The 26,663-nt window shown below is 51.1% G+C and overlaps 1 protein-coding gene across 1 annotated transcript; it reads left to right on the forward strand.

The window, feature by feature from the left end:
- Nucleotides 1–260: 260 nt before the first annotated feature.
- LOC143843985 (transmembrane protein 254-like) lies at nt 261–23,270 on the forward strand. Its single transcript, XM_077350877.1, has 4 exons — nt 261–454; nt 17,938–18,041; nt 18,437–18,496; nt 21,012–23,270. Exons 1-4 carry the CDS (start codon nt 356–358, stop codon nt 21,163–21,165), a joined length of 417 nt encoding a protein of 138 aa, XP_077206992.1. The 5' UTR covers nt 261–355; the 3' UTR covers nt 21,166–23,270.
- Nucleotides 23,271–26,663: the final 3,393 nt, after the last annotated feature.

The raw sequence follows: 26,663 nt of genomic DNA on the forward strand, positions 1-26,663 counted from the left end.
ACTTTGAGGCAGGCAAACCAGAAGCCGGGGGGGAGGGGCTGGAGCGAAAGGAGGCCTGGGGAGGGGGGGGTGGCCCAGCGGTGCCCTTCCCACCCTGGCAGGACCCTCGCCGCCACTCTCCCGCCCCGCCCTGCTCTGCTCTGCTCTGCTCTCGGCCGCCGCCTCTGTTTGGAGACGCCACGCGGGCGAGGGAGGCCACGCCCCCTCCGAGCGCGTCCAATCCCGGCCGCGCCTTCTTCCGGGCCCCGCCCTCTCCGCCCCCGGGGGCGTGTCGGCGGGCGCGCGGGTGTCTTGAGCGCCGGGGCGGCGGCGGAGCGGGCAGTTGGCCGGCGGAGCGCAGCGCAGCGGGGCAGCGATGGCGGCGAGCGGGGCCTCGGAGAGCCGCAGCACCTACTTCCGGCAGACCCACCCGGTCTTCATGGCCGCCGTCATCTTCGGCCTGCTCTACCACGGCGTGAGTGGGGCGCGGCGGGGCCGGTTCGGGGCTGCCCATGGCACTGGCCGCCGTGGTTGCGCTGGTCTCCGCGGCCCTGGGGCCAGCCGGGGAGGGCGGGGATTTTCTTGAGGGCTCAGCCTGGCATAGCTTGCCCTCTCTGCGCACAACAGCCCCGCGAGGTAGGAGAGCCCAGCGAGTTTGGCGGCCGAGTGGGGAGTTGAACGCCGGCCAGTCCCATGCGGTAGCTTCCCCGGGTCTGAAGGTGCTATGTCTTTACCCTCCTGTCTTGACGTAGTGGTTAGGAGTGCGGACTTCTAATCTGACATGCCGGGTTTGATTCCCTGCTCCTCCTCCACATGCAGCCAGCTGGGTGACCTTGGGCTCGCCACGGTGCTGATAAAGCTGTTCTGACCAAGCAGGAATATCAGGCTCTCTCAGCCTCACCCACCTCACAGGGTGTCTGTTGTGGGGAGAGGAAAGGGAAGGCTACTATAAGCCGCTTTGAGCCTCCTTCGGGTAGAGAAAAGCAGCATATAAGAACCAACTCTTCTTCTTCTTCAGTAATCTCAGGGCTCTCTCAGCCTCACCCACCTCACAGGGTGTCTGTTGTGGGGAGAGGAAAGGGAAGGCAACTGTAAGCCGCTTTGAGACTCCTTCAGGTAGAGAAAAGCAGCATATAAGAACCAACTCTTCTTCTTCTTCAGTAATCTCAGGGCTCTCTCAGCCTCACCCACCTCACAGGGTGTCTGTTGTGGGGAGAGGAAAGGGAAGGCTACTATAAGCCGCTTTGAGACTCCTTCAGGTAGAGAAAAGCAGCATATAAGAACCAACTCTTCTTCTTCTTCAGTAATCTCAGGGCTCTCTCAGCCTTACCCACCTCACAGGGTGTCTGTTGTGGGGAGAGGAAAGGGAAGGCGAATGGAAGCCACTTGGAGACTCCTTCGGGTAGAGAAAAGTGGCATCTAAGAACCAACTCTTCTTCTTCTTTTAGGAGGCAGCCCAAGATGGACATCCCTGTTGATCTGTCAGTCACAGCAGAAAAGAGCAAGAGTTCAGGAGCACCTGAAAGACTATTAAAATTTGTGGCATGGGAGGCGTTTTTGTGAGTCGTTGACTCGCTTCTTCAGAGATCGAATTATTTGAAGAAATGAGCCATAACTCACAAAAGTTCCTACCCTGACACAAATTTTAACAAAACAAGATTTGAAGAAATGAGCCATAACTCACAAAAGTTCCTACCCTGACACAAATTTTAACAAAACAAGATCAGAGTCCAGTAGCACCTTAAAGTTCAACAAAGATTTATTAAAGGCGTGAGCTTTCAGGTGCAAGCACTCTTCGTCAGGCCATCTTACATGACAGGAAATATATAGCAAAAATCAATTCTGTTACATCAGTAACAGAACCAAATACATCTACTGATGTAACAGAATTGATTTTTGCTATATATTCCCTGTCATGTAAGAAGATCACAGTCTGTCAAAGAGGGCTTGCACTTGAAAGCTCAGCCCTCTAATAAATCTTTGTTGGTCTTAAAGGTGCTACTGGACTCTGATTTTATTGTGCTACTTCAGACCAACACGGCTACCCATTTGTATCTACAAATTTTAACAGTCCTTTAGGTGCTCCTGGGCTTTTGGTCTTTTCTAGTGTTTCTTTCGGGTCGGTGCTAACGTATGAAGGGGTTGGAGAAATGCTGGGCTGTTGCCATGGGGAATATGAATGGCACCACTTGGGTCATTCTCCAGGTGACAACCTTGCCAACTTCTCCCTCCTTTCTCTCAATTTCCTAGAAGTTCAGTCTTGGAAACGGACGGGGTGGAGGTACAGAGATGTGTTCTGGTTTAAATGCAGTGCTTGCAGAATGGAAGAACTTATCCATGACCAAGCCCCATTCATGCAGGCAATCTTGCTGTACGTAATATATTAGCTTGCACGTAAGATGGGACCGTTTTTGTATCAAGGTTGCTTTTTGCCTACTCTCTCAGGGGTTCCAAGCACCTACTGGCCAGTTTTTTAACCTAGAGATGCAGGGATTGAATTTGGGACCTTCTGGATGCCCTGAGCCACAGCCCCATGATTGCCAGCAGAGCATCCATCATTACAGGGATACTGAGCCTAGGTTAATTTGGTGCTTGGAAAATGCAAAATTAAATGACGTAAATAGTAATCAAATACATTCAAGCATGAAAGAGCCTGAAGAGAAGAAGAGCTGTTTTTTTGTACTCTGCTTTTTGCTACTTGAAGGAATCTCAAGAAGTATAGTCTTACTGATGGAAGAGCTAGATTTGACTTCAGTAGTGCTATTCTTGCGACCAGCAAGATATTGGGTGTCTCAGCTTTCAAGAGTCAAAGCTCCCTGTGTCAGATACAAGGTGGAATGGATCGCCAGTCCTCCTTGTATCTGATGAAGGAACTGTAACTCTCAAGAGTTTATGCCCTGAAAAGGAGAGAGTGAAGTGCCGTCTATTCAGTTCCAAAGCTTTCCTCTTTTCCTGCTGTCTTCAGCTTTTCCAAGCCTCATTGTCTTTTCCAATGACTCTTGCCTTCTTCTAATGGGACCAAAGGCTTGACTTTGTCTAGAACCCACTTCTTTGCCTTTTTTTTTTTGCAGTCCTGATATCTACACAATTCTCCTCCAGTTCCACGTTTCAAATACATCTTTCTTCCTGTCAGCTTTCCTCATTGTCCATCTTCCACACCTATTCTTACTAATGGGAACACTTTAAGTAATTTGATCTTAGAGCCTCTTGTGGCGCAGAGTGCTAAGCGGCAGAAATGCTGTCTGAAGCTGTCTGTCCATGAGGTTGGGAGTTCAATCCTAGCAGATAGCTCAAGGTTGACTCAGCCATCCATCCTTCCGAGGTTGGTAAAATGAGTACCCAGCTTGCTTGGGGGTAAAACAGTAATGACTGGGGAAGTCATTTCATGGCAAACCACCCCGTATTGAGTCTGCCATGAAAACGTTGGAGGGCGTCACCCCAAGGGTCAGACATGACTCGGTGCTTGCATAGGGGATACCTTTACCTTTTTAAAAATTTGATCTTGGTCATCAGTGGCACACATCCCTATACCATAATCTTTTGTATAACCTTCAGGGCTCAATCTCCTTATCTCTTGGTTGCAATGTCCCTGTTGGTTGATTTCACCTATGTTTGCAACCCCATACATCATCCTTTCTCAACTTTTTATCGTTGGGAAATCCCTGAAACGTTCTTCAGACTTTGAGAAACCCCAGAAGTGGTGTGGTTGTTCAGAATTTGGTTGGGAAGCAGAGCTGTATACACCCCCACCTGGGGCCCCTCCCCTTCCCACCCCTTCCAAGCCCATCGTTGATCATTTTGGGAGAGAGGGGCAGTTCAACATGACAAAATAAGGTCATATCACAATAAATGTTTAACATGTTTGTATTAAAGGTAGTGGAAAGGGCCATGGCAGATCAGCACCTGGCATACTTGGTGGAAATTTTAGTGCTCAAATCCCAGTCGGGCTTCCATCCTGGCCATGGGGTAGAGATGGTGCTTGTTGCGCTGATGGATGATCTCCGGTGCCAGCGGAGTATAGGGTTGGGCGATTTGGCTGCCAAAACAGTCGTTCCCTCCTGTAACAGCCAGCTGCTGGCTGCTACGGGCAGGAACAGCCGCTTAGGTGGCCAAATCGCCCAACCCTAAGGTTGGGTTGGCAATACTTGTGATGCTCAATCTGTTGGCCACATTTGATGTGATCAGCCCTGAGCTATTGGCCCACTGCCTTGCCAGGGCTGGGATTCAGGGGACAGCCCTTCAGTGTCTGCGCTTCTTTCCCCAGAACCGGACAGAGGGGAGCAGTAGGTGAAGAATTGTTGCACTCCTACCAACTCCCTTGTCGGGGACGATACTCTTGCCTATTCGGTTTAACATCTTCATGTGCCCTCTGGCACAGCTGGTCTGGAGTTATGGGCTGGGTTGTCATGAATATGCGGATGACACCCAGCTCTATTTACTGATGGATAGCCGCCCGGACTCCCCCCCCCCAATACATTTGCCGGATGTTTGGAAGCCATAGCTGGGTGGTTAGAGCAGAGTTGCCTGAAACAACCCCTACAAGATGGAGGTCTTGTGGCTTGTCACAGTGATGTGAGCATCGTGTTTTCCAGGGAGATGTGATGGAGCTCTTTGAACTCTCCCCAGCTGCAATTGAATGAATTTAACATTTGATATTAGTATTTAGTGAGAATGCCCAGTAGTCATTACTTTTGTCTTTTTGACGTTTAGCAATAATCCTGATTTGGCACTTTCTGCTTTAATCTTTAATCACAGCCATTTCAAGTCTTTAATATTTTCTGCCAGAAATGTGGTGTAATCTGCATATGTTATTAATGTTCCTTCTACCAATTGTCACTGCGCTTTCATTTAAATCTAATCAGGTTTTCTTTATGATATAGTCTGCACGCAGATTGAAGAGACAGGGAGGAAAATACATCCTTGTCTGATCCTTTTGCCAGCTGGAAACCCTTCTCTTTCTCTGTATTCGGTTTTAACAGTAGCTTCTTGTCCAGGGTATAGGTTGTGCATCAAAATGATAAGATGCTGTGGCATACCCACTTCCTTTAAATCTAACCATAGCTTTTCAGGAAAAAATACCTAAGGGTCGGAGTGAATAGCTCGATGAGAGTGTCCACCCAGTGTGCTGCAGTGTGAAAAAGGCAAACTATGTTATGGATTATTAGGAAAAGGAAATGGATGGAGAATAAAACAGGCAACATTGTAATACCCCTGTATGGATCCATGGTTCTGGTCACCCTATGTCCAAAAGGACTTTGCAGAGCTGGAGAAAGTACAGAGGAGGGTGACCAGGATGAATTGGTGGTTGGAGCACCTTCCCTAGGAGGAAAAGCCGAAGAACCTGGGACTTCTCAGTTGAGAAAAGAGGCAACTAAGGGAAGGGGGGACATGATATAGATAAAATAAAAATAAAGATAAAATTATGCATGAGGTGAAAGGAGTTGGCAAATAACTTTTTCTCCTTCTTCCAAAATAGTACTCAACTTGAGCAGGTGGGCAGTAGGTTCAGGATGGACAAAACGAATTACAAATGTATACAGAGTGATTAAAACGTGGAATTTGCTGCCAGAGGATGTAGTGACAGGAATAAGCAGCTTTCAAAAGGGATTAGGTAGATTCTTGGAGGATAAGTCTTAGAATCATAGAATCATAGAGTTGGAAGGGGCCATACAGGCCATCTAGTCCAACCCCCTGCTCAACGCAGGATTAGCCCTAAGCATCCTAAAGCATCCAAGAAAAGTGTGTATCCAACCTTTGCTTGAAGACTTCCAGTGAGGGGGCACTCACCACCTCCTTAGGCAGCCTATTCCACTGCTGAACGACTCTGACTGAGAAAAACTTTTTCCTGATATCTAGCCTATATCGTTGTACTTGAAGTTTAAACCCATTACTGCGTGTCCTTTCCTCTGCAGCCAGCAGAAACAGCATCCTGCCCTCCTCCAAGTGACAACCTTTCAAATACTTAAAGAGGGCTATCATGTCCCCTCTCAACCTCCTTTTCTCCAGGCTGAACATTCCCAAGTCCCTCAACCTATCTTCATAGGGCTTGGTCCCTTGGCCCCAGATCATCTTCGTCGCTCTCCTCTGTACCCTTTCAATTTTATCTACGTCCTTCTTGAAGTGAGGCCTCCAGAACTGCACACAGTACTCCAGGTGTGGTCTGACCAGTGCCGTATACAATGGGACTATGACATCTTGTGATTTTGATGTGATGCCTCTGTTGATACAGCCCAAAATGGCATTTGCCTTTTTTACCGCTGCATCACACTGCCTGCTCATGTTTAGTTTACAATCCACAAGTACCCCAAGGTCTCGTTCACACACAGTGCTACCTAGAAGCGTATCCCCCATCCAGTAGGCATGCTTTTCATTTTTCTGACCCAGATGCAGAACTTTACACTTATCTTTATTAAATTGCATCTTGTTCTCATTTGCCCATTTTTCCATTGTGTTCAGATCTCGTTGAACTCTGTCTCTATCTTCCGGAGTATTTGCCAGTCCTCCCAATTTGGTGTCATCTGCAAACTTGATGAGTAGTCCCTCCACCCCCTCATCTAGATCATTAATAAATATGTTAAAAAGTACCGGGCCGAGCACCGAAACCTGAGGTACCCCGCTACTCACCTCTCTCCAGTCTGATGAAACACCATTGACAACAACTCTTTGAGTGCGGTTCTCTAACCAATTCCCTATCCACCTAACGATCTGAAAATCCAGATTGCAGTCCTTCAACTTATCCATCAGAACATCATGGGGAACCTTGTCAAAAGCTTTACTAAAATCCAAGTAAATGACATCAACCAAATTTCCCCGATCCAGCAAACCTGTTACTTGGTCAAAAAAGGAAACTAGGTTGGTCTGGCAGGACCTGTTGGAGACAAATCCATGCTGACTTCCTTGGATCACCAAATTGTCCTCCAGATGTTTGCAGATCGCTCCCTTTAATATCTGCTCCATTATCTTCCCCACAACAGAGGTCAGACTCACTGGTCTGTAGTTTCCCGGGTCATCCTTCCTCCCTTTTTTGAAGATCGGAATAACGTTTGCTCTTTTCCAGTCCTTAAAGAGGTTCCGAAGATGATGGACAAGGGCTGTGCAAGTTCTCTGGAAAGTTCTTTGAGTACTCTCGGGTGCATTTCATCTGGACCAGGGGATTTGAACTCATCCAGTGCAGCTAAATGCCTCTCGACCACCTCTCTATCCATGTTAACCTGCCACCCAGACACTATCCTTTGGCTACAGCCATCTCTAGATGTGCCTAAACACTTAGACCTGTGGGGAAAAAACAGATGTAAAATAGGCACTAAGCCTTTCTGCTTTCTCTGCATCTTTCGTTAGAGTTTGTCCATCCGCACCCAACAGCGGGCCTATTGCCTCCTTTACTTTACGTTTGCTCCTCACGTAACTGAAAAATCTTTTCTTGTTACAATGGGCTTCCCTGGCCAATCTTAGCTCACTCTCAGCTTTGGCCTTTCTGATGATTGAGTCTGTCAGTGGAGGGGGGGGGTCCACCATGTTCTGGAATTTTATGTCTTTAATGGGGGTTTTAATGGGTTTTTAACGGAGACTGTAACCCACCACGAGCCAGCTTCGGAAGTGGCAGGAAATAAATAAATAAATAAAGGCTACTAGCCATAGTGACTCAGGGGAACCTTCCCATTTAGATTCCCTGAGCCAGCATCTCCCTCTAGCTGCCGTCTTGGCTGGGCACTGCATGAGACAGGATGCCGGACTGGATGGACCATGGGTCTGATCCAGCAGGGCTCTTCTGATGTTCCTAAGATCTGTTCAGTCAAAAGCTTTGCTTACCTAGGGATCTGTGAAAACAGGAGTGTCACAAACACCTACTGGAAGGCATGTGTAAAATTTTGGAGGGGATTAATTAAGAGGATTTCCTTTCCACTTATAAGAACCACCTCTGCAACAGGATGCTGCCAATTAATGTAAAAGCAGTCTTAGCATAGCAACAGCAAAACAAGCAGCAACAACAGAGCTAAGGAAACCCTTCCAGCCTGCAAGGAACAGCCAGAATGGGGTGGGCATGGCTAAGCAGGGCAGGGCTGGGTCATTAGTTGGCTGCTGGCAACAAAAACAGTGTCAGTTCTAAGCCAGCCGTCAGCTGTGAAATGGTTTATCTGCCTCTGAGCACGTGTGGAATGTTTTTTCCTTCCCCTGATGAGTTGGTTCCGTGAGCCTGTCCACTGAAGCAGCATTTCCCATCCTGTGCTTTCTTGTTCAAACTTTGGCCTTGGACCCCATGAAAGGCTTTGGCAGGTTTGTTGGGTTTTTAAAAAATAATCTTGTTTTAGATACACAAACAGACATGTTCTGCAACAGTTTTACAGATCGCAGTGTGTCATGCGGACCGTAAGCAGCTGCCTGCCAGTGAGTCAGGTAAATTAGGAATAATTATCTTTAAGTGAAGTAATCAAACATTAGCCCAGCGAGAGACGCTGACTATGAATCATAGTAGGACAAAGTAGGATAAAGAACATATTTGTGAAATTGTTCCCGGTCTTCTCACCAAGGCAGTCATTATCTATGATCACACCTGTATCTCCTACCACACACCTTTCTTCTGCAAGTGCAGTTTACATTTTTTCATTTTCCTGTCCCATTTAGCCACTTCCATCCAGACCTGAAAATTAAACAGGACTTCTCTGCCGATAACTTGGGGCCTTTTTTCTCAGAAGAAAAATAATTATGCAGATCTGTAACGTGTCGGCTTTTCACTCCCTCTTGTTTGAAAAATTGAATTTATTCTTGACTGCATACCAATTCCTCTAATCTTGTCATCTGCCAGATTTTTGTGATCTATAATGTTTAATCCTGTGAAACTCTGCTTACTCTCATTGCTTTTACTAGCAGTAAGTCTATGAGGTGGAAAGCGTCATCAAGTCACAGTTGACTTATGGTGACTCCAGAGGTTTTCAAGACAAGACACGCCCAGAGGTGGTTTGCTACTGCCTGATTCCATATCTCAACACTGGTATTCTCTATTAAGTAAAAGAGTTGGTTCTTATATGCTGCTTTTCTCTATCCAAAGGAGTCTCAAAGCGGCTTACGGTCGCCTTCCTTTTCCTCTCCCCACAACAGACCCCCTGTGAGGGAGGTGAGGCTGAGAGAGCTCTGATAGAGCTTAGGCAGAACAGCTCTATCAGGACTGTGACTAGCCCAAGGTCACCTGGCTGGCTGCATGCAGAGGAGCGAGAACTCAAACATGGCTGACCAGAAGTAGAAATAGCTGCTCTTAACCACTACACCAAGCTGGCCCTGCTTAGCTTCTGAGATCTGACAAAATCAGGCTTGCCTGGGCAAGGGTACAAAGTCGATGCCATACCAAAGACCAGGGGTAGTCAAACTGCGGCCCTCCAGATGTCCATGGACTACAATTCCCAGGAGCCCCTGCCAGCATTCGCTGGCAGGGGCTCCTGGGAATTGTAGTCCATGGACATCTGGAGGGCGCAGTTTGACTACCCCTGCCATAGACCAGTGTCTAATGGGAACATTCCCATAACCATTTGGATCCTCCGGAAAACAGAACCCAGCCATCTGATGTGTTTTTGTCGGGAACCCGCTTGCTAACTGAAAAAACAGGGTGCCCCTTTGAAGAAAACGTCACGCCAGGCCTGGTGAACGATACAACAGGAACAAGCTTTATTTCAGCAACGTGGAGTCCGCTGGTATGGAGTAAGAGCTTCCACCGAACTCCAAGGTGGAAGCTCCCTTTTATACAAAACCCACCTCCTTAGGCTGTATTGCCCCACCCAGTACTTGCGGAGGGAACATGCTGATACAATCATGACTCATGCACATCTGCGAGGTTTTCCGGGGTTCCTGATGGCCCATTTTCCTGGAACAAAGGGCCATCTCCGGGCCCTTGTCAAAAGGTGGAGGGGGACATTGAGGTTCTTTAGCGGCCATTGCCACCTCAACGATCGGGTGGGGCGCCCAGCTGCCGGCTTGCCTATGATCACCATGCCCTACCTCCGTGATCGCGGGCGCCTCTGATGGCGGGGTTCGGTCCCGTTCCCAAGCCACCAAGGACCGAACCACGACATTCTGCCCCCCCAAAGGTCCATTCTCCAACCCCCCGGGACGGCCAGGATACCGCTTGTGGAAACGTTCAGTGAGTCGGGGCGCAAGGACGTCCGCTGCCCAGACCCATTCCCGGTCCCCCAAAGCGAAGTCCTTCCATTCCACGAGGTACTGCAACTTCCCCCTGTGGAGTCTAGAGTCCAGGATATCCGCCACCTCGTGGTGCTCCCCCCCCGGCAGGACCTCGGGCGCTGGCGGGGAAAACACGGGGTGCCAAACGTCACCGTCCGGAGTTTTTTTTAGAAGGCTCACGTGAAAAACGGGATGGATGTGCCGGAGGTTCTTGGGGAGCTTGAGCTTGACCGAAACTTCGTTGATCGGGGCCAAGACCTCGAAAGGCCCCAAAAACCGAGGGCCTAGCTTCTTGCTGGGCAAATTCAACCGTAGGTTCCGGGTGGAAAGGTAAACTCGATCCCCCGGTCGGATCTCCTCAGCTGGTCGTCTCTTCCGGTCGGCGTCCTCTTTCTGCGCTGCCTTGACTTTGTGGAGCTGCTCCTGCAGCGACTTCCAGCAGCTCCCGGCACGCTTCCCCCACTCGCGAAGGTCGGCCGATTCCCGGGCGGGGACCTCTCCAAGCTCCGGGAAGTGTCTCAGGTCTGTCCCGTAGACGACGGCAAAAGGCGACATCTCCGTGCTGCTGTGGTCTGCGTTGTTGTACGCGAACTCGGCCAGGGGGAGCAGGGGCACCCAGGTGTCTTGATGATAGGAACCGAAACACCGCAAGTACTGCTCCAGTACTTGATTAACCCGCTCGGTCTGCCCGTCCGTCTGGGGGTGGTAAGCGGAGCTCAGCCCTTGCTCGATGTCTAACAGGCGCAGGAAAGCTTGCCAAAACCGGGACACGAATTGTGAGCCCCGATCGGAAATCACCTTGTCCGGCAGCCCGTGCAGTCGGAACACGTGATCCAGGAACATCCGAGCCAACTGTGAAGCACTGGGGACACTGGCGCAAGGAATGAAATGGGCCTGTTTGGAAAATAGATCTACCACCACCCAGATCACCGTTTTCCCCTTGCTGGGAGGCAAGTCTGTTATAAAGTCCATGGAGATCACTGACCACGGCCGGGTCGGGACCTCGAGCGGGTGCAGCAGACCTTTCGGCTTGCCAACCCCCGGCTTGCAGGTCAGGCAGACAGGACAACCACTGACGTAAGCTTTTGTGTCCCGCCGCAGACTGGGCCACCAAAACCGCCGCCGGGCCAACTTCCAGGATTTTACGAAACCGAAGTGCCCGGCGGTCTTAGCATCGTGGCAGAGGCTGAGGGCTTCCCGTCGTAGCCCTTCCGGGACGTAGACAGCCTCCCCCCTCCGCCAGAGACCGGAGTCCAAAATCAAAGAGTCCCGGAGCTCAGCCAGCTCCTCGTCTGTCCCGTAGGCTGCCACTAGGCGGTCTCGGAGCGGGGCGGTCGCCGGAGCGGGCTCCCATTCCTCCCTGGCCCGACGCCTAGTGACGACCCCCCGTCCCAGCTGCTCCTCACCAAACACGGACCTGGTGCAGGGAGCGTACCCCTCCCCATAATGCGGCAGACGGGAGAGGGCGTCCGCGAGGAAATTCTCTTTGCCGGGGATGTGACCAAGCTTGAAATTGTACCGCGAAAAGAACTCCGCCCACCTCATCTGCTTGGCGTTCAGGGATCGCGGTTGCCGGAGCGCCTCCAGATTCTTGTGATCTGTCCAGACCTCGAACGGCTCCTCTGTTTCCTCCAGCCAATGCCGCCATTCGGTGAGGGCGAACTTAATCGCAAACGCCTCCTTCTCCCAGGTAGACCAGTTCCGCTCCGTTTCGGCGAATTTTCGTGAGAGGTAGGCCGCCGGCCTCAGCTGTCCCGCCTTGTCTCGCTGCAGGAGAACCGCCCCGGCTGCTGCGTCGCTGGCGTCGACTTGTACCACCATCGGCTGGGTTGGGTCGACGTGCAGTAGCGTGGGCTCAGACGCGAAAGCTTGCTTGAGGGCCAGGAACGCTGCCTCCGATTTCTCATTCCAGCCGAGCGCTGCGCTGGGCCGCGTGGCGCGAGGACCTCTCCCCTTGGTACCTAGCAAGTCCGTGAGGGGAGCCACTACGGAGGAGTATCTGGGGATGAAGCCTCTAAAAAAGTTAGCAAACCCCAGGAAGCTTTGTAGCTGTTTCCGGGTGCGGGGCCTTTCCCAGGCCAGCACCGCCTGCACCTTCTCGGGGTCCATAGCTATGCCCTGGGCTGAGATGCGGTAGCCCAAATAGTCCAGGGAGGGACGGTGGAATTCGCACTTAGCCAGCTTCACGTATAGGTGGTTTGCCAGCAGGCGTTTTAACACCTCCCTCACCAGGGTCACGTGCTCTTGGGGATCTTGGCTGTAGATCAGGACGTCATCCAAATAAACCACCACCCCCTGAAACAGAAGGTCCTGCAACACCTCATTAATTAGACTCATGAAAACCCCAGGTGCCCCGCTTAAACCGAACGGCATCACTTTAAATTCGAATTGTCCCAATTGACAGTTAAACGCTGTTTTCCACTCATCCCCCTCCCGGATGCGTACCCGGTAGTACGCCTCCCTTAGGTCCAGCTTAGTGAACAGAGTCCCTTTGCCCAGCCGGGCCAGCAAATCCGGGATCAGCGGGAGGGGGTAAGCGTTCCCCGCTGCGATGGCGTTGAGGCCCCGGTAGTCCTGGCACAGCCGTCGGGACCCATCCTTTTTCCGGACGAACAAGACTGGAGCTCCCATGGGACTGGAAGCGGGCCGGATGAAACCTCGGGCCAGATTTTTACCCAAAAACTCCCGGAGGTCCTTGAGCTCACCCTCACTCATCTTGTAGATGCGCCCTTTGGGTAGTACCGCCCCCTCTGGGATGTTGATAGCGCAGTCCGTGCGGCGGTGTGGGGGTAGCTCGTCCGCTTCCCGCTCGCTGAAAACGGCTGCGAGGTCTCGGTACTCTGGCGGGACCTCGGGCTCTGGTTTCTCCTGCTGCGCCGCCGCCGCTCCCCTGGGACGCGCCGCCGTCCTCTTGTGGCTGGAATTCTCGTGGGGGACCCAATGCCGTGCACCCACCGTCAAGTCGAACTTCAGGGTCCCCGCCCGCCAGTCCACCACGGGGTTGTGTTCCTTCAGCCAATCCAGGCCCAACACCGCCCGATATCCTGCTACGGGGACCTGGATCAGCCACCGCAGCTCTTGGTGGTCCCCTATGTGGATGGCGATAGGACCCACCTCCTCCCCGAAAGGTCCCCCCTGAATCGGGCTGCCGTCCATCTGGACGAAAACCAGGGGAACCTTCCGAATGCGCTTCGGTAGCCCCAAAGCCCGGGCTATCTGGGGGTGGACCATGCTGTGGTCGCATCCAGAGTCCAAAAGAGCCTCCCCCACCCAACTTAGTCCGTTCTCCGGGTTCCGGAGCTCTAAAATTACCACGTTCGGAGGTCGCGCCTCATGCTGCAGGGGTTTTCCCTCGCACCGCGGGACCTGCTGCCCGGCGCCGTCTACAGCAGGTCCTGGCCGTTTCCCGTCGCCTGGGCGCTTCCCGGTTCGTTGCGGAGGTCCTCCGCCCGGCGTGCCTGCTGGGGGCGTGTCGCACCTCCCCCCTGGGAGAGCCCGCGGTCCTCCCCCCCTTGCCGTTGGCACGCTGCTGCGAAATGTCCTGACCCCCCGCATTTCAGGCACAGACCTTCCCGGCGTCTCCTTTCCCGCTCGGGGTTCGGGGGTCGTTTGGGGCGAGAGTTGTCGGGGCCCGGTCTCGGCGCCTCGGCTGACCCGCCTTTGGCCTCCCGGGGGGGTGCGGCGGCCCAACCCAGGCTGGCTTCCAGCTTGGCGACCACAAAACACCACCCCTCCAGTGTAGACAGATCTTCTTCCGTCCCCTTGATCACGGCCCATTCCCTGAGCTTCGGGTTAAGGCCCTCCCGGAAGTACTCGATTTGGGTCTCCTCGTTCCAGGAGAACACCTTGCCTGCTTCCCTCCGGAAAATGTCTATATAGTCCATAACCCCCCTAGTACCCTGTCGAAGTCCCTTGATCCGACTCTTTGCCTTGTCCTCAGCCTGGGGGTCCTGGAATCGTCGGCGGAGCGCGACCACGAAGTCCTGCAGGTCCCGAGTTGCCGGGTCGCCGCGCTCGGCCAACCCTAGGTACCACTGACCCGCCTTGCCCTGGAGACACGAGGCCACCCCCCAGACCAAGTCCTCGGAGTCCTCATACCGGTCTCCATACCTCCGGGCATGCGTCAGCGCGTGGAGGAGGAACTGCGGGAGGTCGTCCGGCGTCCCGTCGAAACGCGCCTTAAGCTCTGGGGGGGAACGTTTTGGAGAGTAGTCCGACCCCCTCCGGATCCGGGATTCTCGGCGTCCGCCGTCTCGTCCTGCTCCGCTCCACCGGCTACCAACTTGCCCAACGACGCCGTGCCGCTCCCTGCCTTGCACGTCGCTCCTGCGTTGGTCCGGCTCTCGCCGCCCCGTCGGCTCACCCGCTCCCCCGAGATCCTCTGTTATCTCGCCTCTCCGCTGGCCGTCTCGCCTACTCGGGACTGAAAACTGCTCCGGGTCGGGGTCCGGGGCCCGCTCACCAGTACCGGGCTCGTCCTCGTCGCTGGAGACGTCCTCACTCGACGCGATCCCCTCCGCCGTTGTATTACCAGTCCCCCCGGGCCCGGCCCGAGCTTGCTCACGGGCTTCAGCTGCCTGCAAGCGCCTGGCCAAGTCCGCCATGGCCCGCCGCAGGTCTTCTAGGGATTCCTCAGGTCCTACCGGGCGAAGCGCCTGCCTCAGCTGGGTGTCCCAGGTTGGGGCCAACCCCCCAGACCTCGGCGCGCTCCCCGCCGTGCTTGGGAAACCCATGGCCCGGCGCCTTCCCTTGGCCGCCGCTGCCGAGGGTCTCGGGGTCCCGGACAGCTGCTCCTGGCCCCCCGATTTTCGGAGGAAATCTCCCGGGGACATTAAACTCATGTTCCCGGGGTTCGTGGGGGTCGAGACCGCCCCGTTGCTTGAAAACGCCATCTCTGGATCCGTCCCGATAAGCGCTCGGATGCGATGCCGACCCTGGAGTTCGGGTGGAAGCTCTTACGATGTCGGGAACCCGCTTGCTAACTGAAAAAAACAGGGTGCCCCTTTGAAGAAAACGTCACGCCAGGCCTGGTGAACGATACAACAGGAACAAGCTTTATTTCAGCAACGTGGAGTCCGCTGGTATGGAGTAAGAGCTTCCACCGAACTCCAAGGTGGAAGCTCCCTTTTATACAAAACCCACCTCCTTAGGCTGTATTGCCCCACCCAGTACTTGCGGAGGGAACATGCTGATACAATCATGACTCATGCACATCTGCGAGGTTTTCCGGGGTTCCTGATGGCCCATTTTCCTGGAACAAAGGGCCATCTCCGGGCCCTTGTCAAAAGGTGGAGGGGGACATTGAGGTTCTTTAGCGGCCATTGCCACCTCAACGATCGGGTGGGGCGCCCAGCTGCCGGCTTGCCTATGATCACCATGCCCTACCTCCGTGATCGCGGGCGCCTCTGATGGCGGGGTTCGGTCCTGTTCCCAAGCCACCAAGGACCGAACCACGACAGTTTTGCACAATGCTCTTTCCAAAACTCCACCATGCATGTTTAACATCGGCATCTGGGAACCACATAGCCACCGTACATACTGGTTGGTTTGAGCAATTCGATTTAATCTGAGGAGTCAGGTGCCACTGTAGGTTTTTATAATAATTTTCTTTCAGTTTTATGCCAATAGCATGCACTGGCAGAGGCTCATGTGAATTGTAGTCCATGGGCATCTGGAGAGCCACACTTTGGCCACCCCTGGTGTAAAGTTAAACACCCTATTAAAACCAGAATGAACACAGCAGTCGCTCTAAGATAGGTGAAGCGATGCTTAATACAGTTGAAGACACCTGCATGAACAGTGTGCACGGCCTGCTGGAATAGCCCTGGAGTAAGGCTAGGCCTGTGTTTAATTCTCTCGGCACATTGTACTGGGTGGCTTGAAGACCAGTAGCTGTAGTTGGGCAGCTGACTGTTCCGGGGGAAGAGGAAACAGGTTGCAAAAGCCCCAGCTTCTGGCTTGCCTGGGGTAGTTAGTCAGATGCATGGAATGGGCAGGTCATTCAGTGTATTTGAAGTTACAGCCAAAGGGCAATGGAGTGGCGGAAATACAGGGTGAGGTATAATTATGTCGAAGTCAAATTAATCTGGAAAGACACACAGTGGCAATCACTGGCCCCTCCAAGACGGATGTCCTCTGGTTTGGTGGACGGGGGCAGAAACAGGAAGCGTGTTTACCCTTCCTGAACGGGGTGCAGCTTACTGCTGTACCATCTACCAGGAATTTAGGGATGATCTTGGATGCCTCCCTTTCTATTGAGGCTCAGATCATGAAGGCAGCCCAGGTGGCATTTTATCACCTTTGCGAAGTGAGGCTGCTAGCGCCTACCTGTCCCCAGAACATCTGGCCACCACGATCCATGCAACGGTCACTTCCAGACTAGACTTCTGTAACTTGCTATATGCTGGCCTTCCCTTATCTCTGACCTAGAAATTGCAGTGGGTCCAGAATGTAACTGCTACGGTCCTCACGCAGTCATCTTGAAGGACCCATATCCAGCTGGTGCTGAGGCAGCTGTGCTGGTTGCCAGTTAGCTTCCAGATCAGGTTTAAGATTTTGGTTCTTACCTCTAAGGCCATCCATGACCTGGGCCCTGCATATCTGATGGGCTACTTGCCATGATTGGCTGGGCGTATGTGGGACAGACTGTTCTTGCTGGCTCAGTTTTGGGCTGAGTTTTAAACTAACCTACAGGCTCATTTGAAACTAGCCTGCAGGAGAAGCCAAGCCAGCCCCAGGATCGGCATTTTTCTTCTTGGGTCTAGTGGAACCAGAAAAAAAATGGGGTTTTTGAGCAGTCCAAGCTCTGAATACTTTAGTGGTATTGGAATCCAGGATTTTTCAGAAATTCTGAAATATTTTCAGATCCAGTAGCCCAAAATTGAAAAATAACAGTTAAGGACTACTGCACGTCCTTGTGAGAGATGCAGGTTCCATTCACGGCTTGGCCATGGAAGGTGGTTGGGCCAAGTGGCACTCTGACCTACCTTGCAGAGTCATTGTAAGGATGCAGTTGGAGGCAGAGAAAACTATAAGCTACTTTGGGTCTTCACTGGGAAGAAAAGGAGGGTATAAAGGTCTAAACCAGGGGTAGTCAAACTGCGGCCCTCCAGATGTCCGTGGACTACAATTCCCATGAGCCCCTGCCAGCGAATGCTGGCAGGGGCTCATGGGAATTGTAGTCCACGGACATCTGGAGGGCCGCAGTTTGACTACCCCTGGTCAAAACTGATACTAATAACCATAGTTCCCTATTGTTGGAATTGCCATCCTGTGAGATTCCCTTGAGTTTCTATGTCTACTATGAATGCCTACGCTGTCTCATTATTTTCCAGTCATGATGGCTAGACAGATTTACCTGGGATAATTTTGGAGAGCTTCCCAAACAGCGGTTCATTTCTCTGCCAGGCCCCCGTTCTGCATGTTGTGTTTCTGCAATGGCAGGAGCACTACATGGAAATCCTTTTGCTCTTCTGATGTGTGAGACATGTGTCATTCAGGCCCCTTAAAAGCACTTATTACACACAGCGGATAAAAACCTCCCAAGGTGGGGCTTGACAAGGGAGAGCCAGCGTTGTGTAGTGGCTCACAGTATCCAGGAGACCTGGGTTGGAATCCCCCCTTCCGACAGGAAGCTCACTGGGTGGCCTTGGAGTAGTCATATCCTCCCAGCCTCACCTACCCCACACGATTGTAAGGGTAAAATGGAGGTGAGGAGACCAATAAAGTGATGTGTAAGTGTCCAATAATTGCTTAGGAGTAAGCCTGTCTCCTTTTCCTCTCTTGTAGTGGGCAGTCTTTGCACCGGAAAGCTTTCCCTATGACTTCCTGGGATCAGTTGGCACCTTCACAAAATACCTGGTGGAGAGCCACAAGATCTATGTTAATATTGGGTAAGCTGAATTTTTTTTTTTTTTTAAAAAGAGCCCTATTTTCTGTGCTCAGTAACTTTGCATGCCTAGTTATCCAAGGGTGGGGATGGAGCCTTAAGGGTCAGGGTCAGCAGCTTGGTCAAAGATCGGACATGCTTGAGAATGCTGTTTGGGGTCCAGCCCTGGGTGTCTTGGAGGGTTGTAGATGCAATATCACATGTACCCTTTAAGCCCTGGCTTGGCAGGAACTGGAGCTGCATAAAGGGCGCAACTCGGTGAGGGGCAGGAGAGCCCCTGCATTTTAATTGCGTCGCTGTGGGGGACGCGCCATCAGACTCTTACCGAGTACTGGCATGTCTCAGGCCAAATATGAAGCAACATAGTCCAAAGCCAACGCTTTCTCTCCTCTTTTTCAGGTACGCCATTGTCTGGCTAATTCATATCGCGGAAGCAATTTTCTGTTTCAAGCTGTGCCAGTAAGTTCTCCCCCCCATCTCCGCCCTCCCCCTCTTTCTCTCTCTCTCTCCCTCCCTCCTTTTCCTTTTATGGTCTCAAAAAGACAAGATGAGGTTGCAAATGTGCTACGGGATTGTACCACTCCAGATGGGAGCTGCCTTATACAAAAAAAAAATCTCTTACACATAGGAAGAGCAGTGTGTGTCGGGGATGGGATGTGTGTGTCTAGTTTTACTCTCTCCCTGACATGCTGGCTTTCTGTGGGAAGGGATCTGTAGGGTGCTGGGAGTTACCCAGTATTAAGCAAAACCATCCAAATACAGGCTTGTACCTTATTTGCTAGGCCTGGGCTAAATTCTGCCTTGTATAGGCTTTGGAGTTGTCTTTTTTTTAAATTGAGATTGATGAGATTGAGATTGATGTACTCCCTGTAGGTAGTCAGGTCCACAGTGGTAAGTCATACCTTCGCAATTAGATTTTAATCCCGTAGCACCTTCACAAACAATGTTTGTCCAGGTATAAGCTTTTGAGAGTCAGTGCCCTTTCAAGATGAAGAAACCTGGCAAATCTCCACAGGAATGTGATTGCCTAACTTAGTGGAGGTTGGAGATGCAAAAGGATTAATGAGGCTGATTAGAAGGAGATGGCCCATGTAGAGCTAACCATCTAATCACTTGCTGCTCTCCACAGTTCTCCAAGCAGATTAGGCAACCAAAAGAGGTAAGAACATAAGAAGAGTCCTGGAGGATCGGACCAGTGGGCCATAGAGTACAGCATTTCATCACACACACTGGCCAACCAGTTCCTCTGGAGGACCACAGTAGGGCAGAGAGGCTGAGGCTTTTCCCTGATGTTGCCTCCTAGCTCTGGGATTCAGAGGTTTAGTGGAGGTTCTCCTCAGGCACCATGGCCAGTAAGCATCAGTAGACGTCTCCTCCATGAAGCTGTCTAATCCTCTTTAAAAGATGTTTGTTCCTGTGGCCTTCGCTACATCTATTGTTAGTAAATCCCACATTCTAATCAATCTCTCTGTAAAGCAATCATACATTTTGCCTGTTCTGATCCTGATGCCCACTGACGTCATTGGATGCCCTCAAGTTCCAATATATGGGGAGAGGGAGGGAAATTTTTCTGTGTTGATTCTCTCTATGCATAATTTTATAAACCTCCATCACGGCCCCACCCCCACTGCATCCTCTCCTGCCTGAACTGAAAAGTCCCTGATTCTTCAGCCTTTTTCAGCTTGGGAAGGTGCTCCAACCCCCTTATCCTTTCAGTGGCCCTCCTCTGTCCTTTTTTGAGCTCTGCGATGCTCCTCCTGCCTCCCCATCACACAGATGGTGTGCAACATTATTTCACAGGCTTTCAACTTCCTGTGGCAAAATGTCCTTGCCATGTGATGCTTCCAAACAGGTGCTCCCTCATTAGAGAAGTGTCCAGGAAGCATCCCCTCGGGGTCTGCAGGAAGCTCCCATTCAGGAAAAACCTCATCCAGTCAGAGGAGGTTGCTCAAAGGGAATCCTTCCGAAATATTCTAATTGCTCCCCTCCATGACAGCTGTTCTGTGACAGGCCCCCACCCCATAGCAGTCATCTTATGGTTGCACATTTAGCCCTTTCTTAGGATTCCTGAAATGCCCACAGCCTGATCAGACCAGATAGTCCAGCCTCCTGTCTCACAGTGGCCAACCAGGGCACAGAAGCCAAGGCCTTCATAAAAGCAGAGCCCTGCTGGATCCAACTCAGGGGTAGTCAAACTGTGGCCTTCCAGATGTCCATGGAATACAATTCCCATGAGGCCCTGAGTGTACATTGGCAGGGGCTCATGGGAATTGGAGTCCATGGACACAGGTTGACTACCCCTAATCCAGCATCCCATCTCACACAGCAGCCAACCAGTTCCTCTGAAGCAGGGGCAGTCAGCCTGTGGTCCTCCAGATGTCCATGGACTACAATTCCCATGAGTCTCTGCCAGGGAACGCTCAAGGGATCATGGGAATTGTAGTCCACGGACATCTGGAGGGCCACAGGTTGACTACCCCTACTCTGGAGGACCAACAGCAGGTCACAGAGGCTGAGGCCTTCATAAGAAGAGCCCTGATGGATTGGACAGATGATCCATGTCGTCCATCATCCTGCCTCACACAGTGGCCAACCAGTTCCCTTGGAGAACTAACAGCAGGGCACAGAGGCTTTCCCCTCATGTTGCCTTCTGGTGCCGGGATCAAGAGGTTTAATGCCTCTGAATGTGGAGGTTCCTCTCAGTCATCATGGCTAGTAGTCACTGGTAGATACATTCACGGAAGGTGGTCTAATTCAAGCTGTTTATTCCTGTGGCCACCACTACATCCTCTGGCAGTGAATTCCACATTTTAATCACTCTTTGATCACCATCATGGGACCCTGCTATAACTAATGATTTCAAATCCTACCTTGTTTGGAGGGCTTTGTATACTTCTCCACCTCCCTGCCCAATCTAGACCTGTGCAATGCGAACAGCAATTGAAAGTGTGGCTGGTTTGTGTCTCCTCCGCAGGGACAAAGGCATCACAGATCTTCCAACCCAGTTGCGGTGGGCTGTTCAGACCTTGTTTTTTGGAATGGCTTCCTTTTTCCTCCTGCTGATTTACAACCCATCGGAGGAAGAAAGCACCAAAGAAGGAGTCGACCGAGTGAAAAAGAGAAACTAAAAAAAATACAGTCAAGGCTTTGGGTATTGATTTCTGTCTGAGGGTGGAGGGTACTGCTCAATAATTACATGCTTGGGAAAAGTTTCTCACACACTTAACATGCTTGGGAAAAGACCCAGTGGTCTAGTGGTTAAGGGCAGCAACTTCTAATGTGGTGTGCTGGGTTTGATTTCCTGGTCCTCCACATGCAGCCAGCTGGGTGACCTTGGGCTCGTCACAGCCCTGAAAGTGCTGTTCTCACAGAGCAGTTTCTCTCAGAGCTCTCTTAGCTTCACCTACCTCACAGGGTATCTAGTGGGGACAGGAATGGAAGGCCATTTTCAGCCCCTTTGAGACTCCTTTGGGCAATGAAAAGCAGGATAGAAACATGAAGACTGACTAATGGCTAATATTCCCCCCCCCCACTGCTGACAAACACAGATTTGCTGTGCCATTTGTTTATTTAGTGCATTTGTATCTGGCCAGGCACTCAGGGTGGCATACATCAGCCCCACCCCTCCATTTTACCTTCCCAACAGACCACGGAGGTTGGCCAGGCTGAGAGATTTATCTAGTTATTTATTATATCACATTTGTCATGTCGCCAGGAGATCTGAGGATAGGCAAGGGACGTGCAAAGGTGTTTGCCATTGCCTGCCTCTGTCAGGATTCCTGGTGTTTGTTGGAGGAAATACATCTCCCATCCATATACTAGTTAGCTATACATATGCTTAGCTTCTGAGATCTCAAGCCAAGAAGAAAAGATCTATCCTTATGGCATGGAGTTTACTTTTATTTGATTTCAAGGATGTGAGCCAGAACAGTTTTCCAAATAAACTCCGTTTTCTATTATCTTTTCCTCAGTGGCAAGTCCACTCTTCTTTTAAAGGCAATAAATCCAAATAGTGTTTCTTCCACAACCTCAGTACAAATTGGCTGTGGAGATCTTGGCTTACTTTCACCTCCCCTAGCAATGTGAGGAATTGCACTTCTTAGAGCTCAAGAGCCTCCATGTTTACCCAGAAAGAAGTCCCAATGCTTTAAGGGGATCTACTCCAAAGGAAATTTATTTATTGATTGGATTTTTATACCGCCTTCCCATACAGCTCAGGGCAGTTTACATATAACATTGTGGGGTAATACATGGACTAAGATAGATGTCTCGAAAGCATGCTGTTTTCTTTGCCCTCTTTCCATCCAGCACTTCAGCCTGGTCATTGTGAAATGATGGAGCACTAAACACTCGGTACAGTGGGGGAGGCGGTCACCTTTTGTGCTATAGCTCATCTGGAATGCTAGGACCAAACTGGAGGCAGCCAGGAAGCAAATGGAGGAAGACCACTTTTTGTGGTAGGAGGGGAATCTGCCTGTGTTTGGGGATCCTTCTCCAGCCAAACTTCCAGGATGTTTCTTGGCATAGCGTTGCTGGTTACAAGGGCTCAGGACCAGTAACAGATCAGCAGTGGGGGAATTGTGGCCTTAGATGGGTCCACAAGGCTGGGCCAAGGAGTGTGTGCTATGAGGAAATGTTTATGTGGTTCCAGCATGTGCTGCTAGCCTTTGACAGGCAAGTACTCTCTAGACATTACTGAATGTTTGTATTAAATGCTGTGAAGCTTTTGGAAGCTCCCACTGTGCCTTTAGATTTGGGGCAGTCCCTAAGAACACTGAATGCTCTTCCGTTGCCTGCAGAAACCCCTTTGCCTTCTGAAATCATGTACCTCTGTTATTAAAATACGTCTTTTTAAAAGTGTTGAAGGATAATTTTCTCTTTCTCTATAGTTTAAGTCACAGGTGGCCAAAATGGCTCTCCAAATGTTCATGGGCTACAATTACCATGAGCTGCTGCCTGCTTGCTGGCAATGGCTCATGGTAATTGTAGGCCATGGACATCAGGAGAATCACAGTTTGGCCACCCCTGGTGCAAGTACTGAAATACAAATCTAATTATCTTTTGGTGATTGTAGTTACTATGGTGATTTTGGTGACTGTCATTATTGATATACTATTTATTCTTATGTTGTGTTTTGAGATGGGGTCTTCCTCTGGGACCTGTTTGATTGCCAACATTTTATCTATTAAACAATCTGTTTATTTAAAAATAATAAAATATTAATGTTGCAAATATTTATTACTTTATTTGTTTAAAACGTGTTATCTTTCTGACTCACGTAAATCAAGGACGCATACCATATCCCCTATACGCTCACATATCAGCCTAGTTTTTCAGCACCATTTTTCACACTGAAAAGCCCTCCTCGGCTTAAATGCGGGCATATATGGTGATTGAAATAAAAGCCTGCTCCAGCCAGCCAATCGTTGCTCTGGCAGCTTGTAGGACATCAATGGCTTGACTGAGGGACTCTCATCTTTTTTCCCCTTTTGCCTTCCCTCCTTCCTCTGTTTAATCACTTCTTCCAAATGACTCTTTTGGTTTCTATGGGTGAAAAGCGGGATACAAAGACCAGCAGCTGTTCATCCTCTTGACTTTTCTGTATTCGTGGGGGGGGGGGGGCTGGATGGGAGAGCCTGGGATGAAGGAGCATTTCCCACCCTCGGCTTATATGCGAGTCAATAAATTTGCCCAGATTTTGTGGTGAAATTGGGTGCCTTGGATTATATGTGGGTCGACTTATATGAGAGTATATACTTTAAATAAAACAAAACAATGGTTATTTAAAAGAGCACTAAGACCACAATGTAGCATCTCCAATGAGCACTGCTATTAAATTGGGACTAAATAACTCAAATGCAATCCTAAATAAAACAGTTTGCTGGAGATGGAAGGTGAGGGTTGTTCTGTTTCTTTGCCACTGAAAGGGCCCTCTCTCGTGTACCCTCTGAACAAGCTTCAGGAGGAATTCCCTGTGAACTTAATACCCAGGCAACAACTAAAGGGAGAAGACGGTCCTTCAGGTGCTCTGGTCCCAGGCCACATAAGGCTTCAAAAAACCAAACCAACACCTTGAATTGGGGGTGAGATCAAATCAGTAGCCACTGAATGGCTGGAATTTCAGGGTCACACGCTCCTGATTAAGGGTGAGCGATTCGGCGTGGTTCAACCACCTCGGCGATTGCCAAGCCCTGAGGTGGCCAGTGCCACGGTCTTCGGTGATCACCAAGGCAGCCGAACCGTGCCAAAGTGCTCGCCCCTACTCCCGATAGCTTGGTCCAACCAACAGTCCAGCCACACATTCATTGTATTTTTATTTATTTATTTTTGTATTGCTATGCCACCATTCCCTGACTGGAGAACAAACGGTCAGAGTGGTAAATTCACTGGAAAGGGACACTGCCACTGCAGAGCGCAAGACAAACCATAAAACTTTGATAGAATCAGAGTCCGGTGGCACCTTTAAGACCAAAAAAGATTTATTCAGGGCGTGAGCTTTCAAGTGTTCCTCAGACTAAGAACTCCTTATATGACCGTGGGAATATATAGCAAAAATTAATTCTGTTACATTAGTAAACTGTGTCACACATCCAGCCAGTGATAATTCTTTGCCAAAACTTTGATTCGGCTTGAGTCCAATTCACCCGGAATGGTTGCTTTTCCCGTATTGGGAGGCCTGGAAGAGCCTGCCTGGGATACCTGGCAATGACCAGCTTCCATCCAACTCACATCAAGGAAGGCTGAGCATTTTCACAAGGCTAAGCAGGGCTTTCCACACCCCCTCCTCCCTCTTCGTGGAGGAGAGGCAGCCCAACAGAAGACAAAGCTAGCCTGCAGCCTCACTCTGCTGCTGCTGCTGCTGCTCTGGGGCTTGAGACAGCAAACGCCCAACCAAGAATCGCCTGGGATCCATGCTTCATCTTTGCGGCTCTTGTGCAGTCGCAGGCCTGGCACGGAAAAGATTTCCAGGCTTCCTAATAGGCCAGGAGCGCCCCTCCTCCCTCTGGGGTCTTCCCACCCCAATGATTTCTCTGCAGCGACAAAAAGAGAGCGGACGGAGTCACAGAGAACGGATCTCTGCTGCCGTTCTCTGGTTTTCCCCTCACCTGGTTCTGGAGGCTGAGGAGAATCTTTGGAAAGGTTCCCTTTTTGTCTTCAATGCCCATGTTAGGAAAGAAGAAAGTACATTTTAAAAAACGTCTTCCCCTTAAGCCAGTGATCCCCAACCTTTTTGTCACCGGGGACCGGTTAACTCTTGACAATTTTGCTGAGGCCCGGGGGGGGGGGGGGGGCTAGTCTTTTGCCGAGGGACAGCGCCACCGCCTGAGCCCCTGTTCCACTTGCTTTCCCACCGGCGCCCCTGACTTCCCACCACCCACTGCCAGCAGCAGGGGAGCCCCAGCCATGGCGGCCACTGGAGAACACAAAAGGTGAGCCGGTGGCAAAGTGGAAGGGCAGCCCCCGAGGCAGCAGCCTGGGAGGAGGACAAGGAGCCGTGGCCCGGTACCAACTGGTCCACGGACTGGGACCGGTCTCCGGACCGGGGGTTGGGGACCACTGCCTTAAGCCAACTGGCTGTTCTCTGTGCCTTCATTGCCTGCCTGGGAGTTCACGCAACAGAGCTGCCTGCTCTTACTAGCACCAGTTTTGCCCATGAAGGCACGTCTGGGTAGAAAAAGCACCTGTGCTGGGGGTCTGGGAATCGGAAACACCCTACACAGGTCTTGCCTACCTGCCTGCCCGCCCTCAGAACTGCCTTCCCTTAGACTTGGAAGGAAGAAGTTCAGCAGGTGGAGCCCAGCAGAGGCTGCCTGCTGGTGGAGTCCCTCACCCCTCCCTCCGTGCCGAGGGAGGCCACTTGGCTTGCCCTGTGGCCAGCCTCCTTCCCTCACCAAGACAGTATGTGCTTTATGTCCCCCATTCCCCAGCAATATTGCTGCTTGAGGCCCAGTTATGGCACAACATACCCGGCACGCCCTATTCCCTTGCCTCGTCATGGAGACACGGATCTGCCTATTGTCGCTACTACAAACAACTCAGTGCTGTGAAGATGTCCTTTCCTGCATTGTGGCAGCGTCCTCACGCTTTTCTAAAGGACAAGCGTGGCATTTTTCACTGTCAGGTAGAGAGGTTTCTCTACTGAAGCTGTAACAGGGTTTGGACCTTGCTGATGCTGTGGATTATGTTTCCCCACTGGCTGGACAAATAACTCTCTAACAAAGGGGTAGTCAAACTGCGGCCCTCCAGATGTCCATGGACTACAATTCCCATGAGCCCCTGCCAGCGAATGCTGGCAGGGGCTCATGGGAATTGTAGTCCATGGACACCTGGAGGTCTGCAGTTTTGACTACCCCTGCTCTAACCCTTTCCCTCTTCCCACATTGAATTATAGAATTGTTACAAAATGGAGGTACAAGTCCTTGTTTTATTTTGGTACCTCTTTGGTGCTCATTTCAAATAGGGTTCCTTATTTTGCTGTATTTCCAATTTGGACAATCTGCCAACATTTGGAGTCTGTCTAGGGGCAGATTCCTCGTGCGAAAATGGTCTTGGTCTTCTGCCCCTCCTGCCCTGCTGTGAACTCTCTGGAACCTTAGTTTCTGGGGGTCTCCAGTGGCGGCATGGG

This window comes from Paroedura picta, chromosome 8 (assembly GCF_049243985.1).
Source record: "Paroedura picta isolate Pp20150507F chromosome 8, Ppicta_v3.0, whole genome shotgun sequence".
NCBI classification, from domain to species: domain Eukaryota; kingdom Metazoa; phylum Chordata; class Lepidosauria; order Squamata; family Gekkonidae; genus Paroedura; species Paroedura picta.